This window comes from Littorina saxatilis, linkage group LG4 (genome assembly GCF_037325665.1).
Source record: "Littorina saxatilis isolate snail1 linkage group LG4, US_GU_Lsax_2.0, whole genome shotgun sequence".
In the NCBI taxonomy this organism is placed as follows: Eukaryota; Metazoa; Mollusca; class Gastropoda; order Littorinimorpha; family Littorinidae; genus Littorina; species Littorina saxatilis.
This window is the reverse complement of record NC_090248.1, coordinates 24024198-24052148: the sequence shown is the minus strand read 5'-3', so window position 1 is coordinate 24052148 and position 27951 is coordinate 24024198. Positions and strand designations below refer to the sequence as shown.

Sequence of the window (27951 nt, the reverse complement as noted above, 5' to 3'; positions counted from 1 at the left end):
TGCAAGCTGAGGGTCTTGGGGGCCCACGATGCTCTTGGCCAAGCTCCGAACATAGAGTCATCTACAAAGGGAAGGGGGTAGGATTTTTGTTTTTTGTAAAGGATAGGCGCAATATAAATACACTTTATTATTATTATTATTATTAGGATTACCCAATCTACCAAGAAACAAACAAATACACACACACACGCACACAATGTACATATCCCGATTTTGTGTACACACTGAAATCATCATCTATTCCCCTATTCTACAGTTCATAGTTCAGACCATACATCTCCCATCTACAGTCTTGAGTCGAGCGTTTGAAAATGCCTGAGCCTGAAGGCGGGTGTAACTTACACCTCTTGGTATCAGTCTGCCTTAGAGATGAGGACGAGAGTTGGCCAGATGGCCAGAATAGCGCGCTGCATTTTCCTGCATAGAACCAAGGCGCGTCTGTCGCGACGATGCCTGAACTAAACATTGGCGGGCACTGCTCACAGCCCGGCACACGGCACTGTAAACATTCCCCGTCCCTTCACCTCTCTCGCCACCATCCGCCCTACCCTTGGTCTCATGCCTGTCTACACCTTCTTGTCTACAAACTGAAGGCCACTACCTCTCCATTATCTACCACCACCACCACCACCGCTACCTGTATCTCCACCACCCCCCTCCATATGTTACCCCCCCCCCCTCCTCTCCAGCCCTCCCCCAGCCCGCTACCCATGTCCGCCCCATCCACCCTCTCACACCACCGGCCACACAGCGGAATCGGTTGATCACAGACGAAACCACCAGTCCTCAGTCTCCTATAGCGCGACTGAGTGGGGGGGTGTATTCTGTGATAGCAGTGTAAGGCTAAGGGGTCAGAATTTTTTTTCGTTCGTACCTATACCACTCAAAAATCGACTGGATTCTCGGCTTGGCGTTTTTCTGTGAATGCAGTGTCCGGATCACTCAACAATTTAAGTTTTTGCACCTTCCACAAAGAGTTCACTGGATTCTTCAGTCTGACTTTCATATTTTCTAAGGAGAGTTTATTTTGCACGAGGCCACGCGAAAGAAAACAGCAGATTCCTGTGTGATAATTGTGTACATCGGTGAACCGAACAACTGATTTTGAAAACTTGTCCAGTGTTGTGGAAATTTAGGCGTTTTGTGTGTCTTCAGTTCGAGAATCTGTGTCAGTGTGGTTCTTACGAATACAACGCCATTATTCTTCAGTGATCAGTTGTTGTGTCGTGTATGATCTCGGCTACGTCACGGTGATAGGGCACACCACATTTTTACATACACACAAACATTTTGCGTCGAACTCTGTTTGTGCATTTTCCAAAAAAGTAAAATTTGAATTTAAAAGCCTATTCTTTGTGCTACTATTAATCAGTCTTGGTTTAAACAACTGCAACGCTGGGTTTTCGTGGTCGCCTGCGGCTGTACTCTGTCATCTGAACTCCTCAGTGTTGGATATCAGTGTGAAATCATACGTGACGTCATTCCGAGTGTATCCTGATAGTTAATAACCACCACAGGAAATCACAGTTTGCACTTCAATACTGATTTTAACCGACAACAAAAGCATCAACAGAAACCGAAAACAAAATCGGTCACTCCGTGTGTATGTAACCGATTTGCTCCTCGCATCGCAAAAGAAGGGAACAAGTGCAAAAGATAAAGAGAGAGAGAGAGAGAGAGAGAGAGAGAGAAAGAAAAAACCTTGCACACACACACAGAAAAGGAAGGAAAAAAGAGCGAAAAAGAGAGTTCAAACATCAACACACACAGAAAAGGAATCAGAAACAAGAACAAGAAGAAAGAATTTATTTCGCCATATAGCATAACAGCCATTGGAATTTGTCCATTGAAACCTCGCTCGCCTCTCAGCATCCATCTATCGCTTGAAACGGATATAAACTCAGCAGAATTACAGAATTCTTAAATTCTCCACCCAAAAGATTTACTTCACAATGGCCAGCATGGCAGCATCTGATTCTGGCAACATCAACCTCAACGTGGGAGGGGAGGCGGTCAAGGGACCCGACCCTTCCGAAACCACCATCGACATTATCGACAGGGACCCCGCCAACATGAACGCCCACCTCAAAGTAAGTAGATCGTCCAATTCACTGTGTCCAATTATTTTTTTCGTGAGGAGGGGGGAGAGGTGGGGGGGGGGGGGGGGGAGTTCAAAACCGCTTCTCTCAGTGTTCACTGCAGACTAGATTGTGGTTAGCATGTCGTAAGAGGCGACTAACGGATTCTGTTTCTCTTTTTTCTCTTGTTTCTTGTATAGAATATAGTCCATTTTTGTAAAGATTTTAGTCAAGCAGTGTGTAAGAAATGTTAAGTCCTTTGTACTGGAAACTTGCATTCTCCCAGTAAGGTAATATATTGTACTACGTTGCAAGCCCCTGGAGCAAATTTTTGATTAGTGCTTTTGTGAACAAGAAACAATTGACAAGTGGCTCTATCCCATCTCCCCCCTTTCCCCGTCGCGATATAACCTTCGTGGTTGAAAACGACGTTAAACACCAAATAAAGAAGTAGATTGGGGTTGGGGACAGGGGGGGAGGGGGGGGGGGGCACCATCGACATCATCCACAGACCCCGCCAACATGAACGCCCACCTCAAAGTAAGTGGATTATCAATTTCGCTGTATTCAGGTTTTTGTTCACAAACCGCTTCTCTGTTCACAGGTTCTGTGAGCCACCAACATTTGCTTTCATAAAATCACATGATTGTTAACCATGTTTGGCATTACTGCATGTGTTCCCAGTTTGAAGTGTAAGACTACTTTTAACAATGCCTCTGCTCAGGTTTGATTACAAAATGTTGCGGCATTATGGGGTCAACTGTGCAACTGTATTCATATCAAATATATAACAGATTGCGGATTGGAGTTACAATGAAGACTTTTTATTTTTGGAAACCTCTTGATGGTATTGCGTGAAGTTTGACCAAACCTTTTGATGGTATTGCCTAAATTCTGCCCAGACCTCGCCGTTGCTTTAATTCCTCTGAACAACAACCACGCAACCAACCCGTTAAAACTCTCGCCAACTTCCTGTTGACGCTCTTTGACGCCCGCCACACAAGATGGGTGGGGAGGTTTTGTGAGAGCGGAGTGTGACCGCTCAAAGAGCCTTCTCTCGACACAGACCGGCGTGCTCACCTGGCGAGTTAGTCAACAACCGTTTGCTCAAGGATTGCTTGTTGCGGTGAGTTATGTATCCTTAGCGGATTATGACTTTATTCAGTTATTCTGCAGAAAAACAGAAATGCTGGAGAAAAACTGTTTGTTTCTGCAGCATTTGGGGATATAGCTCAGTTGGTAGCGCGCTGGATTTGTATTCAGTTGGCCGCTGTCAGCGTGAGTTCGATCCCAGGTTCGGCGGAAATTTATTTCAGAGTCAACTTTGTGTGCAGACTCTCTTCGGTGTCCGAACCCTCCCCCCGTGTACACTACATTGTGTGTGCACGTTAAAGATCCCACGATTGACAAAAGGGTCTTTCCTGGCAAAATTGCTTAGGCACAGTTCAATTGTCTACCTATACCCGTGTGACTTGGAATAATAGGCCGTGAAAGGTAAATATGCGCCAAAATGGCTGCAATCTACTGGCCGTATAAAATTTCATCTCACACGGCATCACTGCAGAGCGCCTAGAACTGTACCCACGGAATATGCGCGATATAAGCCTCATTGATTGATTGATTGAGCATTTCTGCATAATGTCATCTTTCGCGAAAGCAACGTTTTTTTCTGCAGTAAAACAGTTTTACTGCAGTAAAATTGAAATCAAGAATGCTGCAGTAAAACGGTTATGTTGTTTTACTGGAGAAAAACTGTTTACACTTTTTCTTCAGCATTTTGGCATTATTCAGTTAACGTTATTCTGCAGAAAAACAGAAATGCTGGAGAAAAACTGTCTTTTCTGCAGCATTTCTGCATAATGTCATCTTTCGCCGAAGCAACGGGTTTTTCTGGAGCAAAACATTTTACTGCAGTAAAATTGAAATCAAAAATGCTGCAGTAAAACGGTTTACACTTTTTCTGCAGCTTTTTGTACTGGCTCATTATAATGTTGGAGCACGCGAGCCCCCCTCTGTCGAATGATGGACTCATCCAGAATTACCAATACTGTTGTGCGTGACACGAATGTATTTTGTCTGTCTGACTTCCTTTCCGCCGGAAGTTCAAAGTTTCAAATTAAACAATGGCACCTGTCAGCAACATTGTCACATTTTCCCAAACGAACGCAGTAGTCCACTTCGTGTTCGATTTGCTTCAGAAATTGTTCACGTTCGGCCGCCATTGTGAAGTTGAATATAATGCCCTTATGCTACACGCCTTCTGATTGGTACACTGCGGAACAAACTATTATACTATCCCAGGGGACGACGAATACAAACGCTACTTTACAAGGTCGTTCGTTTTTTTCCAGAAAAACTGTCACAGACTATTCTGAAGAAAAAGTTAATCGCAATAATGCTGCAGAAAACCAAATAAACATTATGCTTCAGAAAAACTGTTTTACTGCAGTAAAAAACGTTGCTTCGGCGAAAGATGACATTATGCAGAAATGCTGCAGAAAAGACAGTTTTTCTCCAGCATTTCGGTTTTTCTCCAGAATAACTGAATAATGTCATAATCCGCCAAGAGCCAGTACAAAATGCTGCAGAAAAAATGTAAACAGGTTTTCTGCAGTAAAACAACAGCACCGTTTTACTGCAGCATTCTTGATTTCAATTTTACTGCAGTAAAATGTTCTGCTGCAGAAAAAACCGCTGCTTCGACGAAATATGACATTATGCAGAAATGCTGCAGAAAAGAACGGGTTTTCTCCAGCATTTGTCTTTTCTGCAGAATAACTGAATAAAGTCATAATCCGCTAAGGATAGTTATGACAACTCGTTATGAGTCGTGTAGAGTTTAATTACTGGCCTGGTATAACTGACAATACTGGTTTTGGAATAAGATTAGAACCAACTCTCTCTCTCTCTCTCTCTGTCTCTCTCTTTCTGTCTCTCTGTCTTTCTCTCTCTCTCTCTCTCTCTCTCTCTCTCTCTCTTTGTCTCGCTCTCTCTCTGTCTCTCTCTCTGTTTCTCTCTCTGTCTCTCTCTCTGTATCTCTCTCCCTCTCTCTGTATCTCTCCCTCTCTCTCTCTCGCTCCCTCTCACTCTCGCTCTCTCTTACTCTCTCTGTATCTCTCCCTCTCTCTCTCTTTTACACACACACACACACACACACACACACACACACACACACACACACACACACACACACACACACACACACACACACACACACAATTCACTCGTTTATGATGAACTTGTCGGAACGCAAAGCAAAAGATGTTACTGGTATAGACATGTAAACTTAAAATGGAAAAGCAAGGTTTAACTGGCTACATGCAGACTACTTTTTACTTCTAGCAAAACAGCCGTTGCACTTCTATACCAAACAAACAGACTGACGTACGAGCGAACAAAACACGGTTGACACGCCAGTGACACATACCCCCCCCCCCCCCCTCAGCAACCACCCGGGTAACCCCCCCCACACACACACACACACGCACACACGCCTCTCACCCCCTTTCCCAAACCCTCACCCTTACCTTTCACTTGCCCCCCCCCCCCCCCCGGAAATGTTAGCAACGTCCAGGCTGTTGCCATGGTTACCTAGATATCTGTGACGCAACGCACGTAAACAGGTGGTAAAACTCATTATCGCATGCATTCATGTTATATACAATAATCACTCAAGGAGACAGCATTTGGCCAACACACACACACACAGACAGACACACACACAGTACACGCGCACAGGCACACACACACACACACATACACACGCACACGCACACACACCAGGAATTGGTGTGTGCCGGTGTGTGCGTGTGCGTGCGTACTTGTGTGTGTATGTGTGTGTGTGTGTGCGTGTAAGTGTGTGTGTGTGTGTGTGTGTGTCTGTGTGTGTGTGTATGTGTGTGTGTGGTTTCTTACTGCAACGGCATTTGCAGCATCAGTGACAATAGCGCATCATTATACAGCAAAGATATTCTACTGGTACGTATATCAGTACATGCAGGAGTTACTGAGTAAAGATTGTTGGTGCTGCATGACAAACGCGTTTCCAGGCGGCAGGTGCTTTGGACACTGTCTAGTGACTAATTACTTGGGCCCCACATAGTTGGACACTTTCGAATCAGTGCACACATCATGGTGACACTTAGTTATCATTGAACGCCGTATCTCTGCAGATAGTAAGATGGTAACATGACAACGGGATTGAGGCAATTGTGTGTGTGTGTGTGTGTGTGTGTGTGTTTGTGAGTGTGTTTGTGTGTGTGTTTGTGTGTGTGTGTGTGTGTGTGTGTGTGTGTCACTGTGTGTGTATGCCGTGTGTGTGTGTGTGTCAGTGTGTCAGTGTGTGTGTGTGTCAGTGAGCCAGTGTGAGTGTGAGTGTGTGTGTGTGTGTGCGTGTGTCAGTGTGTCGTGTGTGTGCGTGTGTGTCTCGTGTGTGTCTCGTGTGTGTGTGTGTGAGTGAGAGGGGGGGGGAGGCGGTGGGCTTACTATATTCCTTAACGTTTTCTTCTGAAATCTGACGCCAGTTCCCAGACACATCATTGTGTGAACAACCAAACTGATGTTAGGCTTGTTATACTAACAGAGAAATGGACGAGCACTTCTCACGCAAACAAACATTAGAACACATATACACAAAGAGAGTATGCAGGTCAATTAGCGATTCCATCTTCTGTCTAGGTCTCGGATATCCGCATGGCCATGTGAACGACCCGTACATGGGTTGTTTTGACAGTAATCGCCCATTCTATGGAAATTAGCGGTATCACGTGACACACTAATCAACGTAGGGCCGGTGTCTGCTGGTGCGTCAGTTCCTCTATGTAAGACAAAGACAAAGCCTTCGTGTTTTTTTGCGGCATGTGTGTCCCAGACCTCTACGATAATTGTCTTCTGGACCGTCTTATCATCTCTGTTCTTTGTTTATTAGATTTCCCTTTCCCTTCTTGTTTCCGAGACTGACCCACCCACTCTCACAACGCACCCAAATGACGGTACGTTATTGAGGGCCCTCTACTGTAAATGGTTAGAAAAGGTGACATGGAGCGTCTTTGTTACCGTTCTCACGAGATCAGTTACTTTTGTGTTGCTTTGTTTTTTCCCTCCTAATTTGTGCATCCTCACACATTTTCTGTTTCATCTGTCATACATGGTGTCAATTGGAGAAAAAATTTGCACTCGAGAAGGATTTCACTTGAAAAACAAGAAAACAATAATGTCCCTTTCAACCCGTATGGGGCCCCACATGATGTTAATCACATTCCAACAATTCTTCAATAGAACCGTGCGTATGAAGCAACATTTAGTTTATCGACATTTAGGTAACGATAGTGTATGTGAATGCGGCACTGGTGCAGAAACAATCGACCATTATTTCTTTAAACGCCCAACTTTTTTTGCAAGAACGCCAGGATACCATTAATTTATACCATTCAGAGTCGTTTTATTTATACTGTCATATTATTACCGTATGAAGCAACATTTAGTTAATCGACATTTAGGTAACGATAGTGTATGTGAATGCTGTACTGGTGCAGAAACAATCGACCATTATTTCTTTAAACGCCCAACTTTTTTTGCAAGAACGCCAGGATACCATTTATTCCATTCAGAGTCGTTTTATTTATACTGTCATATTATTACTGTATGAAGCAACATTTAGTTAATCGACATTTAGGTAACGATAGTGTATGTGAATGCGGCACTGGTGCAGAAACAATCGACCATTATTTCTTTAAACGCCCAACTTTTTTTTGCAAGAACGCCAGGATACCATTTATTCCAAGTTCAGAGTCGTTTTATTTATACTGTCATATTATTACCGTATGAAGCAACATTTAGTTAATCGACATTTAGGTAACGATAGTGTATGTGAATGCGGCACTGGTGCAGAAACAATCGACCATTATTTCTTTAAACGCCCAACTTTTTTTTGCAAGAACGCCAGGATACCATTTATTCCAAGTTCAGAGTCGTTTTATTTATACTGTCATATTATTACCGTATGAAGCAACATTTAGTTAATCGACATTTAGGTAACGATAGTGTATGTGAATGCGGCACTGGTGCAGAAACAATCGACCATTATTTCTTTAAACGCCCAACTTTTTTTTGCAAGAACGCCAGGATACCATTTATTCCAAGTTCAGAGTCGTTTTATTTATACTGTCATATTATTACCGTATGAAGCAACATTTAGTTAATCGACATTTAGGTAACGATAGTGTATGTGAATGCTGTACTGGTGCAGAAACAATCGACCATTATTTCTTTAAACGCCCAACTTTTTTGCAAGAACTACGCCAGGATACCATTAATTTATACCATTCAGAGTCGTTTTATATATACTGTCATATTATTACCGTATGAAGCAACATTTAGTTAATCGACATTTAGGTAACGATAGTGTATGTGAATGCGGTACTGGTGCAGAAACAATCGAGCATTATTTCTTTAAATGCCCAACTTATTTGCAAGAACGCCAGGATACCATTTATACCATTCAGAGTCGTTTTATTTATACGCCAACTGTCAAGAGGATATGAATGCAGGTCAGCTTGAAAACAATAATATATTTAAAACCGTTCAGGAATTTTGTAACTGGCTGGTTTGGACGAAATTAGACAAACACTTTCTGTCTCTGTTGTTGTTTTTATTTCGTGTTTTTTGTCTCCCTAAATTTGGATGATATCTTGTGTTAAAATGACTGACTGTTGTTGCCTATTGTGTAAGTACTTTGACTGTCTGCAATGTTCGTATCTATGATTCAGGGATCGCGTTTACGCACGATTTTTGCGTATTTGACGCATTTTAAAAGTCGCTGACGCGTTTTTTTCGCCGCGCCGCGTAAGCCATACGCAAAAATATTGTAACTTTTTCTTGTCTTCACGCAGCGCTTTTGCTCTGACTTAATAATCACCCGATCCTGAAACTGACTATAGGGCTCGAGAAGTGACGACACACATGAAATCTGCGCGTCAAAACTAAAGTCCGTTTCTTTTTGCATCGAAGTATCGCAAACGAACGTAACGAGGGTATTACCAGATAATGTCTTGTCGGATAATGAAACAGACATTAGCTGCTCTCCCATCTCGCGCTTCCAAAAGGCGGAAAGTGTGTCTAGTCGTATTAGAGCGGGAAACAAACTCAGCATGGCGTCTAAAAGTCTTTTTGCTCTGGGATTTTCAACAACGAAGCGTGCGGCTGAGTTCGACAGGAAAACTCGCCGTATTTAGGTAAGGAGTGTCTTTAAGTCTTTCGTGCGTGTTTTGTTTGTGTCTGTACGTGTTTTCGTAGTACGCAAAAATATTGGTCCGTGACGCGTTTTTTTCGTTTCGTTGCGTATGACTTACGCGTTTTTTAAAAAGCTAGCGCGATCCCTGATGATTGTAAGTTTGTGTTGAAGGTACCACCATTTGCCGTCGGTTTGTTGTTGTTTTCACTCCATGTCAATGTAAACTTCATGAACATATGTAATACATGGACCGGCACGGTTGGCCTAGTGGTAAGGCGTCCGCTCCGTGATCGGGAGGTCGTGGGTTCGAACCCCGGCCGGGTCAAACCTAAGACTTTAAAATTGGCAATCTAGTGGCTGCTCCGCCTGGCGTCTGGCATTATGGGGTTAGTGCTAGGACTGGTTGGTCCGGTGTCAGAATAATGTGACTGGGTGAGACACTGATGAAGCCTGTGCTGCGACTTCTGTCTTGTGTGTGACGCACGTTATATGTCAAAGCAGCACCGCCCTGATATGGCCCTTCGTGGTCGGCTGGGCGTTAAGCAAACAAACAAACAAACAAACAAACAAACATGTAATACATAAATAAAACATTGTTTTAAACCAACCGTACGAAGCACAATATCTTCGATCATCTCTCAAATGCTATCTACGCGGAGGCACAGTTGTGCTTACCTCTGCCAACAATCTCAAACCGTACCGTACCAAACAGCACATAATAACGTCAATACAACCAAACACAATGTCCAGAATAGTATTGTATCTCATTGGTCCAGAGCATCACAATCTTACAGCCAATGGCTGGTCCCAATCGTATTCTTTAACCACAGGTACCACTGTATATACAGTAATACTTTCGTTTCAAATACTCTGCAACACATGTAACCCAAATACAACATGTGTCCGTACATAACCGTTTTATTGTAACACAGCTTCGACCCCTGTTGATTTTAATCAACCTATTTTCTTGTTATAGTCTCTGGTACACACGCACACACACACACACGTGTACACGTACGGCACACGCGCTTACACTGATAAGGGCACATGCAGCCGCCGCACGCGTACACACACTGGCACACCCGCACACACACACACACACACACACACACACACACATACACTCACACATACTCTCACACACACACACACACACACACACACACACACACACACACACACACACACACACACATACACGCACGCCAAAATAATCTTAAAATTGATACTGTCCCTGATCTATCAAAGTAAATTATTTGTCAGTGAGAGAAGGCGCAAATCCGGAACCATTGCTTTAGTTCGATCGAACTACATCATACATGATCATTGCTTGCTGAATAGTTGGCCGAAAGCTTGCTTGCTTGTTGCTTGTTCTCTTACTTGCTTGCTCTCTTGCTAAGTTCGATCTTTGCTTGCTTTCTTGTTTGTTTGGTAGATGTAAGTATTTATCTGCTGTTTTTGTGTGCAGGTGTCGTTTGAAGAAATATTCGCCGAGCCACACCCGACCATTTTCTCTTTCGATGGTGTCTGGACAACCAGCTACACGGTTCGAAATGTGTTAATTAGTCGGTTGTAGTTAGTTAATTAGTTAGTTAGTGAGTTAGCGAGTAACTGAGTGAGTGAGTGAGTGAGTGAGTTAGGTTTAGTTCGTTCATTAGTTAGTTAGTTTGTTGATTAGGTCAGTTAAGGTCGTTTGTTCGTTCGTTCATTCGTTTATTCGATCGTTCGTTAGTTAGTCAGTTAGTAAGTTAGCTTGTTACTTCGTTCGTTCGTTCGTTCTTTCGTTCGTTCCTTCGTTAGTTAGTTACAGTAACAGCTTTTGTCAGGAAATATCACATAGTTATCACAAAGTCTAAATCTCTTTTCCCCTTCTTTTTGTACAGGTGTTCCGGAACACCAAAATTTGGTGCTATCGCATCTCCACCCTCCTCTGCGCAGTTCCAGCCGCATTCGTATGGGGAATCTACTTCGCTCTCTTGGCTTGCTGCAGCATTTGGTGTTGTCGCCCTTGTACCCGGGCATTCGAGATGGAGCTGCAGTGCTTCAAGGGCTTCTATGCCGCCATTATTGGCACCTTTGTTCGTCCTTGTTACGAAGCTATGGGTTTCCTTTTTTACAACTTCAGAATATTCTTGCACAACGGTGGGGGGCCCAAGGACAATTCCGCATGTTCATGATGTGTTTTTTTTGAGTGTGCAGAATTTGTTAATGTTTTTAAATACGTCAGTTGTACTTTGTCCAAGGTTCATTTGTGAATATATTTGCATAAATTTCAAGCGCATGCATGATGTGTTTTTAAAGCATGATTTTTTTTGTGAAGGAGTCTTCGGTTGGTTTTCTGTCCCTCACTTAACTGGAACATAGGTGTATAACTTTGCGATCTTAGTATGACTCAAGAGATTTCCTAGTCTTGTTTTTGTTATACAGATTAGAGAAGACTTCTGGTCACTCGTGACATTCACACATTCTGTGAATATGTCCAATCCTTCAGCGATAAGGCTGATTTTGTGCAAAGGCAAAACACACACACACACACACACACACACACACACACACACAAACACACTGGCACACACACACACACACACTGTACTGCCTTATATATGTGTTCTGCGCCTAAACGCTACTCGTTTCATATTCCGGCGACGAACTCGTTTGTAAACTGCTGTAACTGTATTTATTTAATTTGAACATCAGTGTATCTCTGTGCTGAAAAGAAAGATCAAGCTCACAAACAGCAGACAAAAGTAAAATTGATTTGACATTTTATTGTGAGTGTTCTCCTTTATACAGACAGACGATTTCATTGCGCGTATTTACAGAATATATATCAACTGTTTATTTATTTATTTTATTTATTTACGAGGATTTATATCGCGCACTGTTTGCATGTTGTAATACAACCTGACCAACATAAACGTGAAAAAAACAACTTGCAGTCTTAATTATTTCACGAGGACTGATGCGAAAGCTGATCATACGTTTCTTGCAGAGGAAAGCCCTGTCCTTTAAAATCGGCATCATGGAAGATACGCGCATTTCGGATGCTGACCACACACTTGACACAAGTTGATGTCAAACTGCCCATGCCCAGTTCGATCAACTGTCATGACCATTCAACACTTTTGCCATTTCGTCATGCCTTCTCCACACCGTTGGAATGGCAACACATGACGATGATGAATATAGGGACCAAATTAATAATACTAATGTAGGCCACTCAAAAGATATTTTACCAGAATGATTGATATGTGCTGTCAATTCATTAGGAGTCATAAACAATGCAAGACACGTCAAGCAAAGTTTTGACAATCGTCACTTAGATCACACGTTCACTGGATGTGTCACAGATCACAAATAATATGAACCTATCTGACTCCTTGCTGTAACATAGCGATACAAAATTCCGCATCTAAAATGTGTTTTTTGGAACAATTATGAAAAGCTGGAACGTGCGTACCAATAGCTCTATAATAAAGATTTCAAAACGAAAAAGATGTCATTATAGTTATGACCACAGTACGGTGCAGGTGACGTCAAACGCTACTAACAGAATGACGCTGAATAGCCCAGGGCCTAGAGGACAAGGTAATCAAGCTCGCTGATCACTCAGAGAACGTCATTTCAAATACTCACAGGTGATATTATCACAGATTCCTTTGTACATATGATTTACATGCTGATGGCTGCGCGTCAGTGCATAAATCACATGATATTACACATATATGTCAATCTGACTGATGTCAAAGTTTCTGACGGCATCTCGGTTGGGCAAGAGGATGCGAGGAAGAGATAGACCACAATCACCACATACCAATTACCACACAGACTTCTTTTTTTTCAATCAGAAGATGACATGTGTGGTGGTTTGAGCAGTGGTGATGACAAATTGAGTCGCCATGCAGTGGGAGCATGGGATCATCATGACGTCATCAGCGCCGAGCCGATGTCATCAGGGCCGAGATGACGTCATACCGGTGCTGACGGGGGCGGCGGCAAAGATGCCAGAAGGTGACACAGCAGGAACATTCAGATCTAGAGAGTCGGTCTTGGAATGGTACTGAGCACTGTTGCAAGCTTCTTGTACACCGGCCGCGGACTCTGCATTGTTCAAGAATCAGAAGGTTTTTTAATTTTTATTTGGTGGTGTTTTGTGTGTGTGTGTGTGTGGGTTTTTTTTTATCAGAGAATGTGTCACCACTAAACAGTTGCACGATATTTAACTCGCTTCCACATAGTGGAAACAACATATACTGCATTAAATCAACAACAAATTCAAGCTAAAACTTATGACGGTCGGTCAAAATTATACAAGTATTGATCTCTACGAACAAAAACACGTTTAAAATCCTTAAAAGTTAAAATCAGCAATAACCAACTAAAGACATATTTCTGAAACGGGCTGATGAACAGAACAAAAACATAACAAACAAACAAACAAACAAACAAAGACCCTGAAACAAAGATCGTGTAAAATGTTTTGCGTCTCGATGGCAACCAGAAGCGCCATGAATATTACCGCGTCATGCATGTCTAGTGTGTACACAGAGTTTAGAAGAAAGACATGAACAACATGTTGTGGTTTTTCTCTCGGAAGAATAGCATATTTTCCCAAATCGTAAATAGCCAAAGTGTCAATCTAATTACAATGTATTGTGTATGCCTTAAGGCTGTTTTTTAATTGAACTCCAAGTCGATTTCGCGAAGATTTTGCGAAGTCTTATTTGACCAAAATTCAGTGTCAAAGCTTCGTGCAGTCAGCTTTGTGAATTAGACTTTGCGAGGTAAACTTCACCCAATTAATGTGATGCTTTACCTGTTTCAAGAAGTCTGATGAAAACGCGTGGCCTGATCAGCTTGTAGTAGCCAATGAGAAGCAACGCTGCCATCACCGCTAACACCACCACCACGATACCGGCTACGGCCCCGCTCCCCAGACTTGATGTGTCGTCCCCGCCACTGCACAAGTACGGCAGATAAGAAGAGATGAGATGAGATGGCATGACATAACATAACATGACAAAACATAACATAAGATGACATAACATAACATAAGATGACATAACATAACATAAGATAACGTAAGATAACATAAGCCTGAAACACTTGAATCACCTTTGGAGACAATGCCAGTCAAACACGAGTGAGTTTGGGCTAGAATTAAGCTGAATAACCCTATAAAATATATTAGTGCTGAACATTTGCAAGAGCATACCAGGAAACAGCAGCAGCCACAAACAGCTCCCACATCTGACAGTTGTGTTTAACCGACGCAAATGAAATGTAGAGCTACCATAATTAACCTTATTATTACCTACGCTCAATGCTGGCAGGGGGGGGGGGGGGGGAGGGGGGAACGGTAGCTCAGTTGGTAGAGCACTGGACTTGTGATCGAGAGATCGCAGGTTCGAATTCGGGCCAGGACGGACACGGGTCAACTTTATGCGCAGACCCAGAGACGGAAGCCATGTCCCACCCCCGTGTCACCACAATGGCACGTAAAAGATTTTGGTCATTCTGCCATAAGTGCAGATGGCTGATACCACCTCAACACGCATACATTTGTGTATCTCGTCAAAAGCCGTGAGGGCGTAAAACTCGAATCATATAAGCCATATCTTGTCCTTAAGAGGCGAAATATTTAGCCTGTAGGACATAAAGCATTCTCTCTTTCCTATGCTGGCAGGCACCTTGTTGCACTTACTGATGTAGAGCGCTTACGTCCCTTTGTTTCTCAGATATTAAAACAACACTCTGCCTCATTTGAATACGATTTTCAATCAATCAATCAATCAACAAATAAGACCTACCGCTGATGGTCTCCAGCGACTGTCGTGTACCCGAATTTGTAAGTAGATCCAGGCCCTGATGTTAATGACCTTGATGATTTTAATAATGTTGATGACGTTGATGTCGGTGATGACGTAGTAGTCGTGATGACGTCACACACTGGGTACCGCAGCTCCGTTTTCCATTCACACTGGGAAACCTTTTCACAGTCCGCCTGTTTCTCGCTTTCGTCAAAGCAACAACAAAAAAGTTAGACAGAAAAAAAACCAGATAAAAAAACCTAAAGGTGTGATGCGGCTCTAGGTTGTGGCCCTTCGTGATTGTTGATCTTACATTCTTATTAATAAATGAATGAATCACTCAATCAAACAAACAAACAATCAATCAATCAATCAGACAACCAATCACTCAATCAGTCAATCAACCAATCAGGCGTTTAATCAACCAATCAAGCAATTAATCGAACTGCACACTCCATAAAACCACATGCTAGGTGGTTATTTCGGTTTAGTAGGAAGCCATGTATGCGCCTATAGTCCCTTCCCGTTTAGGTGACAAAGAGATAGCATACAGGCAGCAAAGAAATGACACGAGCTACAAAGCAACAACAAACACGTACACAGGGCTAGCTGGAACTAGAATGGGGGGGGGGGGGGGGCTGGAGAGTAGGGGGGGGGGGGGGGAGAGTCTTGGGCTCCGGAAGCATCCTGGGCGCCCCCTCTTTCCCGGAAAATATACAATTTCTCTCAAGAAGAGACCCAAAATGCCCCTTTCAAAATAATGCTCAATTTCAAAAGCGTCTGGGAGGCAAAACCTGACCAGCAACTGTCGCCCTGCTTCATTTTTGGAAGCCCCTCCATTTCATACACTAAGTCCAGCCCTGAAGCAGTTAACACAAATTATGAATAAAAGGATAAACCGGCACTTACAAGGAGGGGCACAGGTGATCACAGGGGGGTAGAATAGGTAACGGTCTGTTAGCCCCACCTGGTGCAGTCAGGCTTGGCATCTCAGGTTCCTCTGTTAACAGTTCAAAACAATGAACATCGCCATTTTTATTCGCCTTCGCCGATGAACATAAACCAGACAAGCATTTTGTTTTTACGAGTAATTGTAGCTCACGAGATAAAATTCAAGACATTCGAAGTCTTTACACTAACTTATTAAACAAAGAAATGATCTATTATTACTTTGTAAAAGTTTCTTTTTCTAAAGATTGTCCTTTATTGAGCCTGAAGTCGACTTCGAAAAGACTTCTCAAAGTCGTTTTACGGCCGAAAATGCAGTGCAAAAAATTTCGTACAGCGAGCTTCGTGAAGTAGACTTCGAGACGTCGACTTCGCCAGATTAATACGTGCAATACGTAGAGGTTACATGCCGAGTCTCAGTGATTATCAAAAATAATGGTCGAAGTTAGCGGATCATGAAAAATGCGAGCTTTAGCGAGCTTTTTCATGACCGCGAACTGAGACCATTATTTTTGATAATCACTGAGACGAGGTGTGTAACCTCTTTATTCCTCCTTTCTTCAGTTATTCAAAGAAAAGAGGAGGTTTTTTGCGAAAGTTTGATCGAATCCTATTCACTCAACCAGTCAACCTGCGCAGGCGATCGATTAATGCGCGGTTGTATAGTTCCGTGCAAATCATTCCATTCTGTTAACACTTCTTGTCAGTTTTCCTATTTTGGACTAAAATCAAGCACACAGATATGCTGTTATTCTGCTGTGGCGGCAAAGGCAGATATTGTGTGTTCTGTATATGTTTTGGTATCGGTTAGGATAATGTTCTTTCGTCAAATGGGACTAGCAGACGAAATTTTGCACCCGTGTTCCAACGTTAAAAACTGTATGAAGTTAAGTTTTCTGGGGAAAATAGTGTATGAAACCGCTTTATGTTGTTTAAATTGATGAGATGTGTGCATTTGGTTGCGTGTGATCTGTTTATTAAATGAAATATTGTTGAAAACTGACCGTCGGATTGCAGTCTGTTGTCGAAGAAACTGAGTGAAAAGAAGGGGAACTACTCTTGTCGCTAGACAAAGTATGAGTTACTTGCCTTGGGAAATTGCTTGTGATGAACGTCTGATCTAGATTCAGAAAACAACCGAACTCATGGATTTTATATGGAGATTCATGTGTTCAGGCCTGTAGTTGTTAATTTAAATGAAGTATGTTTGTATTGTTTGCTCCAGAGATGTATACTTCGTACATTAGAGCGTTCGGAACTTTTCAGTCGCAAAAAGTAGTACCGAAACAGAACAGCTTCTCAACCCATTGCACTATCGAGGATTCAGGCTGTTGCTGGGTCGTTATTTGTTTGGTTGCTGGGTCATTATCGAAAAATAACTACCCCTACAAGTTTACAGAGGTAAAGAAGCAGAGGGGGGAATAAATGATTATATTCAACGTTACCATAACAAGGCGTCAGAGGAGACGTAGCGTCGGTCATGTGACGAAAGCTGTCCTTTAAGACTCAACAAATAACCCTTATACGTGCAATAATTGATTATATTCAACGTTACCATAGCAAGGCGTCAGAGGAGAGGTAGCGTCGGTCATGTGACGATAGCTGTCCTGACACACGTTTAGGTCCACGTCACAGTAGCATGGACACTGGCAGACGGAGGGGGGTATGGGGGAGGCCACGCAGCGCGCACACTTTGTCCCTCCCGGTTGTCTTTGGCAGCTACTGCACGACTGAAATACACACAGAAAGCATACTTCTTTTTTTTGCGTGGCATTTAATCAAACAAAATAAAAGACTTTTCAATATTTCACTTACATTTTTCTAGAGACGCTCTTACGACAACCGATGCTAATAAAGTACCTCAAAACTAGTCACAAGCAGGGCCGCATGTGTGTGTGTGGGGTGGGGGGTGGGGGGAGGGGTCCAGTTGTGGAACCCAGGTACACCCCCCCTACACACACACACACACACAGATCCAGCCTTAATGCTTGTGACACATGGTACATTTTTTTTCTTCTCAAATAGAGACCTAAAATACACCTTTCAAATGCTAAATATCAACGCCTTCTCGGGGGCCTCCCCCCAAGACCTCCCACCAAACCAGCTTCTGTACCCCTCAGCCTCACTTGAGAACCCCCCTCTCTCTCTCTCTCTCTCTCTCTCTCTCTCTCTCTCTCTCTCTCTCTCTCATACGCTGGGTCCAGCCCTGACAAGAAACACATGTCATTTCGTTTGTGTTATAATCTTCAAAAAGATACGCTGTAAAATAAACAAGTCGCGTAAGGCGAAATTACTACATTTAGTCAAGCTGTGGAACTCACAGAATGAAACTGAACGTAGTCCGCCGCTAGTGCTTCTTCTTCTTCTTCAGCGTTCCAGAATTGTCTGGTTACGTGTGAGCTCGTTTGCCCATTTGGGATCCCCACACTATACTCTGAGAGCATAGTCAGCTCAATCCGCTTTCGTTGAGTAGGCATGCTGAGTATTTTCGTGTTTCCATAACCCACCGAACTCTGACATGGATTACAGGATCTTTTCCGTGCGCACTTGGTCTTGTGCTTGCGTGTACACACGAAGGGGGTTAAGTCACTGGCAGGTCTGCACATAAGTTGACCTGGGAGATCGGAAAAATCTCCACTCTTAACCCACCAGGCGGCAGCGACCGGGATTCGAACTCACGACCTCCCGATTAGGAGGCCGACGTCTTACCACCACGCCACGGCGCCCGTCGCCGCTAGTGCAAAAGGCAGTGAAAGTGACGAGCCTGTTTGGCGCGGCAGCGGTTGCGCTGTGCTTCATAGCACGCTTTACTGTACCTCTCTTCGTTTTAACTTTCTGAGCGTGTTTTTGATCCAAACATATCATATCTATATGTTTTTGGAATCAGGAACCGACAAGGAATAAGATGAAATAGTTTTTAAAACGATTTCGGAAATTTGATTTTAATCATAATTTTTATATTTTTAATTTTCAGAGCTTGTTTTTAATCCAAATATAACATATTTATATGGTTTTGGAATCAGAAAATGATGAAGAATAAGATGAACGTAAATTTGGATCGTTTTATAAAAATTTTTTTTTTTTACAATTTTCAGATTTTTAATGACCAAAGTCATTAATTAATTTTTAAGCCACCAAGCTGAAATGCAATACCGAAGTCCGGCCTTCGTCGAAGATTGCTTGGCCAAAATTTCAATCAATTTGATTGAAAAATGAGGGTGTGACAGTGCCGCCTCAACTTTTACAAAAAGCCGGATATGACGTCATCAAAGACATTTATCGAAAAAAAGAAAAAAAGTCCGGGGATATCATTCCCAGGAACTCTCATGTCAAATTTCATAAAGATCGGTCCAGTAGTTTGGTCTGAATCCCTCTACACACACACACAGACAGACACACACACACACATACACCACGACCCTCGTCTCGATTCCCCCTCTATGTTAAAACATTTAGTCAAAACTTGACTAAATGTAAAAACATAAAGTATGCCACCATATATCACATCAACACCATAGCGGTGACTTTACGGGTGACTTACCTGACCTAGTCATATAGGTCTTTTTTGTTCTCGAACCTTCTTCTCGGTGACTCTCTCGAAAGACAAACAGATGATGATGAGTCCGCAATATTTTTGCACTTAGCCTGTAAATAGCCAATACAGTGTGGTAAGCCTACCATTACACACACCTCCTACGAAAAGAAATAAAAATTAAAATAGCACCTCTGGGGGTATGTTATTTTCAGAACACTTTCCACTCATTCTGTTGAAGACCACCAGCACCAAAAGGTTGGATGCCTTGACGGGATACAGCAGGAACTGACGACATTTGTCTTGCACGGGCGCTTCGTGCGTGACCCCATTTGTCTGTGGCACGTGCAGAATGTAGGTCAAACTGTGGCGTCCTTTGGAAAGTGACGTGCACCAAATCGGCTGTAAATGAGAACAAAGTACTATGGTTTCATACTGCAGATATCGAGAATACTACATGACTTCCTGTGTCATACTGCCAGGATTACTTCGTTGTTGGTTTTGTCAGTTTTGTTTTCAAATATTGAAAACCAAGCAAATTACATAGAGAGGGGTGTTGCAGGTAGCTCTGTTTCCTCCTTGGGGATGAAGCTACCAGGGGAAGGGATTGTGTTGGAGGTGCGGGTAGAGGGGTAGCCCTCCCGGTGCTCCCCCTTGGACCTCCCTAGTCTAGGACCCTGGGTCTTCGCGAGGTGGCCATTGTGGCGTAATCCCTCCGGACTAGCATAACGTTTCCCTATCCCAAGACCGACCGTGCGTGGTCTATGACCACATCCTCTACGAGGTGACCCTATCAACTAGGCAGCGCAAGCCCCTAGGCGAAACACGGCGGATCTAGAGGAGAGAACCTCGATAAAAAATTTGAGCCGCCATGAAGACGGAGCATGTTGGCTGAGGACAGCGGGCAGACCTCCTGTGCCGACACCCATCTACAGGAGAAAACCAGGCATGCACGCATCAAACCCAACATGGCCATGGCCACACAGAGAAATTTACTTATACATGTACAATACATGGAGAAATGTTTGCTCTACTGGAAAACTGCGCTTTCCCAAAGATTTGATTTTGTTTTAGTCTGCTTGAAATAATTCAACTTGAGATGATACACTTAGGTCTACTACTGATTGAGACCTAATACAATCATAGTTAAGGAAGCCTTACTGTCCCAGTTGAGACTCTTTCAGCATGTGACATCACTTCCGGATATGCTGAATTAAAGATAAATAATCAGTGATACTCTCGCGAAATAATCTCGCGAAAAAAATCCCATCGATGAACGAATGCATAAAACAAAATCAGTAAATGAATCAATGTGTGAACCCATGAATCAAGGAATCAATCAGTTCCTCGCCCCTTTCTACAGTGACCATACCATCATGACATGGTGCCGAATCAAGACGTTGGCCAGCCAAGGATACACCGAGGTCACGTGACGCTGTGCAGGAGGCGCTGCGTGTAACACGTCCAGGAAATAACTGCAATGAAAAAAGGTAGAAAATGAAGGAAAACAAACATAATATAACGCCATGTGTAGAATGTCTGTCTGTCCTTGTGTCTTTCTGTCATCCTCTGTCTCCGTCTCTGTCTCTGTCTTTCTCTTATAACGCCAAAACCAATATAGTTATTCAAGCTCTCCTGTTTCATTGCAGTTTTGAGCTGCCACACTTACACATTTTAAGTCAAAACTTCGCCTTCAGAAATTTACTTCCATTTAATTGATGTCAAACTTACAGACCAAATCTTACAGAAGGATACTTTTCCTCATCATTCTCTCCAAAATCTTGTATTATATTGCCACTCTGTTTTTAAGTATAGAAAGTCTGTCTGTCGGTGTTCGTCTGCATGTACGTATGTGGCTGCCTATGTGTCTGTGCGTCTGTCTATCTCTTTCACGCTCCCTCCTATTCTATTCATTTTATAATTATTGTCTATTATAATCTCTCTCTCTCCGTGTCTCTCTCTGTGTCTCTCTGTCTCTGTCTCTCTGTCTCTCTGTCTCTCTGTCTGTCTGTCTCTCTCTCTCTCTCTCTGTCTCTCTCTCTCTCTCTCTCTCTCTCTCTCGGATGTTATTAAAGAAATGCTGTTACAAGGAAACCGTCATATTTACACCAAATGAAAAAAACAGTAGCTGGGACAATAAAATACACCAAGACGAAAACAAAACATAACAAACAAACAATCACAAAATAAAAGAAGCTTTATCAGGATAGATTGGGAGAGAAAAACCCCACTAAAATGGAATAGAAAGGAAGCAAACAAACTATACAAATACCACCACAAATAACAACGAGCGAATAAAACATGATTATTTTTTAAGCGTACCCGTCGTCCGTAAGGAGATGGCAAGTATAGTCGCTTCCCAGGCATAGCTCCACCTGTTGTCGGCGAGAGAGAATAAACCGCAGTGTGAAATGATCAGGTGCTAATATCATATATTTATAAGAACTTTTCAAACACAGGATTTAGTCCCTGCTATATATGCTTTGATTAGAAGGACATCGATGATGAACTCTTTGACTTGTTGTCCTGGCACCCAGTGTTTACGTTGACGTTGAGATCACGCTTTGGACGTTCTTCAATTTTGAATGTAATCAACATCCCGCTGTTTTACAAACTACACTGTAGTATATAACACACAAAACCATTACAAAACCAAACTCATGTGGGCAACAATAATGAGGCTTTCTTAGAGCACAGTAACACAGAAATAGTGCATGCCTATCTCACTAAACTGCATGTGATTTGATGTCTATTTTTCATCACTATTTCTTTAAACTTTCATATGAACAGTCATCAATCAATCAATCAATATGAGGCTTATAGCGCGCGTATTCCGTGGGTACAGTTCTAAGCGCAGGGATTTTTTTATTTTTAATTTTTTTTATGCAATTTATATCGCGCACATATTCAAGGCGCAGGGATTTATTTATGCCGTGTGAGATGGAATTTTTTTACACAATACATCACGCATTCACATCGGCCAGCAGATCGCAGCCATTTCGGCGCATATCCTACTTTCCAAGTCACACGGGTATTTTGGTGGACATTTTTATCTATGCCTATACAATTTTGCCAGGAAAGACCCTTTTGTCAATCGTGGGGTCTTTAACGTGCACACCCCAATGTAGTGTACACGAAGGGACCTCGGTTTTTCGTCTCATCCGAAAGACTAGCACTTGAACCCACCACCTAGGTTAGGAAAGGGGGGAGAAAATTGCTAACGCCCTGACCCAGGGTCGAACTCGCAACCTCTCGCTTCCGAGCGCAAGTGCGTTACCACTCGGCCACCCAGACTACGTCATGGTCCCAATTTTTTCAGTAAAACGTGTCAAAGTGGAGTCATTTTAATAATTCGCCAAAAATCCATTATAACTCGGATTCCTCCCGAAAAGTAATTTTCTGTCTTCAAAAAGACCATTCGTACCAAAACATTTACTTGAAATAAAAATGGGTTGGTCCATGCAGAAAGAGTGAGTGCACGCCTATCTCACTAAACTGCATGTGATTTTATCTTACCGGTTTTCAGTGTGTGTATCTGTGTCCTTACCGTGTTGTAGAAGAGGCCGGCAAAAGATCGCTTGGGGACAGTGATGCCCGTCACCCCGAAGATACTGCACGTGAAACACAAATACTACCTCATCACTCGTTATTTTATTGGGGTTGTACAAATGCCGACGGACCATTATGCCCAAAGGGGTAGGCATTTGTTGCAAATGGGACATGACAGGCTGATTATGCCTGGCATGCAACAGAGTTTTTGCAACAAGCACTTTCAAGCTGGCTCTGTTGTGATTTTTGGTGCCAATCCCAGGGTGCATGTTTAGCTCACCCACAGAAAGCACCACATTTTTTAGTACAAATTTCCCTTGAAGCATATTTGTATCAGAGACTATAGAGTATACAGAATGTATACTCTATAGTCTCTGTTTGTATGTTCTATCCTTGCACATTTTGCAGTCTTTGCATTAACCACCGCAATAAAACACATGAAATAATATAAAAAGTGTGTATGTTTCAATCAACAAACTAAACTTCTTGACTGCCACAATATGTATCAGGTACGTCAATTGCTTTATGTATCATCATAAAAAAAACTCCAATGCTCTGAGAAGGGAAACAACCGCTGAATAATGCACTTTGAATTGCAGCAAGGTGATTGTCTCCCATGGAGAAACAAAATATTACATTATGACTTTTTTAAAATGATTTTTTCATTGAAGTTTTAAACTACATTCTGGCAGTCACGGGATTTTCTTTTTCTTCTTCTTCTGCGTTCATGGGCTGGAAATCCTACGTACACTCGTGTTTTTCGCACGAGTGGGATTTGACGTGTATGGCAGTTTTCGTACCCCGTCATTTAGGCAGCCATACGCCGCTTTCGGGGGAAGGGGTTTAAAATGTGCCAAGCCATGTTAAGCCGTACTTGGGCAGTTGACCAACAGTGGTGCTGAGAGACACTCGTCGCTCCCCTGTGGTCAGGGACAGCCGGGGGGACACCCACAGGCTTCCTGGCAGCGCCAGACTCTCTCGGTACCTGAAACAAACAAACAAACACACACACAAACAAACACACACACAAACACACACACAAATAAACACACACACACATAGACACACTCTCACAAACACACACACACACTCTCACAAACACACAAACAAACACACAAACAAACACACAAACAAACACACAAACAAACACACAGACACACAAACAACACAAACAAACACACACACAAACACACAAACAAACACACAAACAAACACACAAACAAACACACAAAAACACAAACAAATACACACACAAACACAAACAAACACACAAAAACACAAACAAACACACAAACAAACACACAAACAAACAGATTATCAACACAAGTACTTGTTTTCCCTTTCATAACAGCAAGTGAGCAAAAGACACATTATTTTGCCTACAGTTATCAAGACCAGTATTAACATAAGTACTTGTCTTTTATCTATGATCACAAAAAGCAAGCAAATAATGCAATTGCCTCTAGTCGTCAAGACTTTTATCAAAATAAGTCATTGTCTTTTCTCTTGGATAATAAAAAGCAACCCTAATTGCCCATCTTTTTCAAGACTTGGCAGCGCGAGTTCAGTACTGTTGATGTGATCGACACAAAGACGATAGATCATATTCTACACTGAAAGCTAAACTAACCCCGCTCAAAACACAATACAAACAAGAAATTCCTCCGAGGTAGGAAAAACACCCCCGTCAAAGGGAAATAACCTTCTCAGTTGGTGGCAGTGAGAATGGTTATTTCCCTTTGACCATTAATATGTTCCTCTATAAGTCCTTGTATAATTTTAATCCACCAATAACTCCCTAACCGTGTGTTTGACTGGTCCCAATTTTTGTAAGGACCGTCTCAGGAATGTATAGAGAACCTGTTCACCAAGTTTGGTGACGATCGGTCCGTTCATTCTTGAGATCTATATGCGAACACAAACAAACAAACAAACAAACAAACACATCGAGCGAAACCTATACACACCCCTATACTGGGGGTGTAAAAAGAAAGAGCGAAACGTTTATTTTGATCAACTCTGCCCACTTTCAAGCATAAAGGAAACTGTTGCTTTTACTCACCATCCGTATTTTTTTCCGTCGAAAGCGTTGGGTAAAGATATACCCGGGTAGGCTGCAAACACCCCACTTGGTGTACCAATAAATCTGAAACACAACAAATTATAGTCATATCTAGAACATCGTTTGCGTGTTGCTGTTCGAGAGAGAAACAAAATAAACACACACACGCACACACACACACACACACACACACACACACACACACACGCGCGCGCACGTACGCACGCACGCACGCACGCACGCACACGCACGCACGCACGCACGCACGCACGCACGCACGCACACACACACACACACACACACACACACACACACACACACATTTACACAGGTACACATACCACCGTACGCAAAAATAAAATGAAAGTGTAACTATCACGCTTTTCATCACATTAACTTATACACACCTTTCGACAATTCCTCCAGCAGAAGTGTCCTGCCACAATCTGGACAGAGCCATACTACTTATGATGCGCAAGTCGCCAATCACACTGGTCAGAACTTCTGTAACACGAAAAAAAACCCCACCCACCACCAAATGCATGTGCAAAATGTCACGAACTGCGTGCATCCTCTATTGTGAAAAATACGCCAGAGGTAAATCCTACAGAATTCATGCAGTCATCTTGGCGTCCAACAGATTTTGAGAGTATTTTTTCGTCTTCAAAATCTAGCAAATACATGTAGGCTACATTCTTGTCCGTTCTGTATGGAAACCAGCAGACAATTACACAAGTCGCAACAGTACGCATTAAAACAAAAATGCAGTACGTCCCGGTACCCGCTTTAGTGCTGCTGCCATCGCATAATAGGATTTTTTGGGCAGGTGTCAATTAGACGATGCTCGGGAATAACTCTGTCGGGTTTGTATGGCTTGTGAAAGAGTGAATACCCTTGCTTTTTCTTGGACAAATAAATTCACACGTGTCCCTGTCCACGTGTTTCAGACACACCCCTCGCTAGTGATTGGGACCTCTAACATTTCGATGAGGGAGTCATTGAACCCCGTAAAAATTATAATTGGGAGTCATGGGACCCTCTAGGAAGAACACCTGTGGGGAGCCCTGTTAAAGATACATTCTTCCCCCCAAAATGCACCTGGCCTGATGGTGAGAGGCGGGGCGGCCTCGTGGTTGAGGAACCCCGTCATGTTGGCAATCTCCTCTGTCGGCTCCTTGCTGTGAATGTACACCTCTGGGTCCGTGAAGATCTCGGGGGAAAACTGAACAATCCCAAATGAGTAACACAACATTAAGAACTAAGATTTTGCAGTATAATATGTTTGTCCTAATAGTCACATGCAAAACTAACAGAAACAAAGAATTGTATGATCAGTGAAAAGGTAGACTTTTAAAAAATTACCAAACGTTAACAAAGAAGATGAGGGAAAACTAGCAACATTACCTATGTCCTCGACTGTTGTGCCTTTTGCCGTGGAAGCGTCAACAGAAAGGATATGTGAACAGCAAAGCACAGACAACGAAACTCTCACCTTACCGAGAAAAACGCTTCCTTTACAAAGAAATAAAAAATAAGCATACTAGAATAGGCTGCGTAGTTTGCTTATCAGTCATTGTGTAAAAATGATGACTGAGTTTACTGACATCAAGTTATCTAACAAGAGCCCAAACCAAACCCTTAAAAAAGGCAGAAAAGATCTCCTCTCTGACTGACCTTGACCGTGACCTTATCACTGACCCTGACGTCACCAGAATCGGCGCAGACACCTTCTGGTGGTTTATTCTGAGCAAGAAGCTGGTGATGGTACAACGCGTCTCCCTTGAAGCCCAGCGTGACGTCATTCTGCCAGGAAGCAAACCTTAGTGTTAAAACTCAAGTTTTAGTGCCTCAAATTCGTTTTGTCTCAAATTAAACATTCCACAAACCGACCTGTTGTTTTTTTTATTCCAGATTGTGCACAATGGACAAGTGGATAGACCGGCACGGTTGGCCTAGTGGTAAGGCGTCCGCCCCGTGATCGGGAGGTCGTGGGTTCGAACCCCGGCCGGGTCATACCTAAGACTTTGAAATTGGCAATCTAGTGGCTGCTCCGCCTGGCGTCTGGCATTATGGGGTTAGTGCTAGGACTGGTTGGTCCGGTGTCAGAATAATGTGACTGGGTGAGACATGAAGCCTGTGCTGCGACTTCTGTCTTGGGTGTGGCGCACGTTATATGTCAAAGCAGCACCGCCCTGATATGGCCCTTCGTGGTCGGCTGGGCGTTAAGCAAACAAATAAACAAACAAACAAACAAACTAGTGGATAAGACGACGTTCTCTCAAGCGGAAGACCGTTGGTTCGATACCCGGCTGCGCCTGGTTGGTTAACGGTGGAGATTTGTCCGATCTCCCAGGTCTACTTATGTTCAGACCTGCTCGTGTGTACACGCAACCACAAGACCAACTGCGCCGGCACGGAAAAGATCCTGTAATCCATGTCAAAATTGTATTGGAAAGCACAAAAGTTTGCCTCAAAAGTTGGAATCATTCTGCCCCCCTCATTTTACGCTCAAGGGACGTAATTACAAGGCATACTGTTGCTTGACAGAGTTAATTTGTGACACTAAACTTTAATTTCTCGCAAAGTCTTCGTGTTCTGTCTAATTAGTCCATGTTGAATGGGCTTGTGCAAATTGCAATACAAGATTAAAATGTTCTTTGAATTCAATGTGTATTAATGAAAGTACACACACACACACACACACACACACACACACACACACACACACACACACCCACACA

At 42.8% G+C, this 27951-nt stretch overlaps 2 protein-coding genes across 2 annotated transcripts in view; one reads left to right on the top strand and one right to left on the bottom strand.

Annotated features, from left to right (window-relative positions):
• The first annotated feature begins 806 nt into the window (after positions 1–806).
• On the top strand, positions 807–12372 carry LOC138964278 (caveolin-3-like). Its single transcript, XM_070336190.1, has 3 exons — positions 807–2090; positions 10778–10855; positions 11193–12372. Exons 1-3 carry the CDS (start codon positions 1953–1955, stop codon positions 11484–11486), a joined length of 510 nt encoding a protein of 169 aa, XP_070192291.1. The 5' UTR covers positions 807–1952; the 3' UTR covers positions 11487–12372.
• A 698-nt stretch (positions 12373–13070) lies between these two features.
• Positions 13071–27951, bottom strand: part of LOC138964272 (VWFA and cache domain-containing protein 1-like) — a 24189-nt gene continuing 9308 nt past the window's right edge. Inside the window, exons 11-24 of the mRNA XM_070336177.1 lie at positions 26885–27013; positions 26309–26432; positions 25618–25714; positions 25211–25294; positions 24023–24133; positions 23147–23210; positions 21922–21974; positions 20972–21074; positions 19792–20001; positions 17623–17797; positions 16029–16119; positions 15120–15323; positions 14126–14268; positions 13071–13410 (exon numbers count right to left, since the gene is read on the bottom strand). Of these exons, the coding sequence (XP_070192278.1) occupies positions 13262–13410; positions 14126–14268; positions 15120–15323; positions 16029–16119; positions 17623–17797; positions 19792–20001; positions 20972–21074; positions 21922–21974; positions 23147–23210; positions 24023–24133; positions 25211–25294; positions 25618–25714; positions 26309–26432; positions 26885–27013 (1737 nt within the window). The 3' untranslated portion in view covers positions 13071–13261. The remainder of the gene's footprint in view (positions 13411–14125; positions 14269–15119; positions 15324–16028; positions 16120–17622; positions 17798–19791; positions 20002–20971; positions 21075–21921; positions 21975–23146; positions 23211–24022; positions 24134–25210; positions 25295–25617; positions 25715–26308; positions 26433–26884; positions 27014–27951) is intronic.

What these genes read in the sequence shown, in the direction of transcription:
- LOC138964278 (XM_070336190.1), top strand. Translation starts at nt 1,953, where the DNA reads ATGGCCAGCATGGCAGCATCTGATTCTGGCAACATCAACCTCAACGTG. An exon ending in ACATGAACGCCCACCTCAAA is followed by an intron (nt 2,091 to 10,777) that starts GTAAGTAGATCG and finishes TTTTGTGTGCAG; the next exon opens with GTGTCGTTTGAAGAAATATT. An exon ending in TCTGGACAACCAGCTACACG is followed by an intron (nt 10,856 to 11,192) that starts GTTCGAAATGTG and finishes CTTTTTGTACAG; the next exon opens with GTGTTCCGGAACACCAAAAT.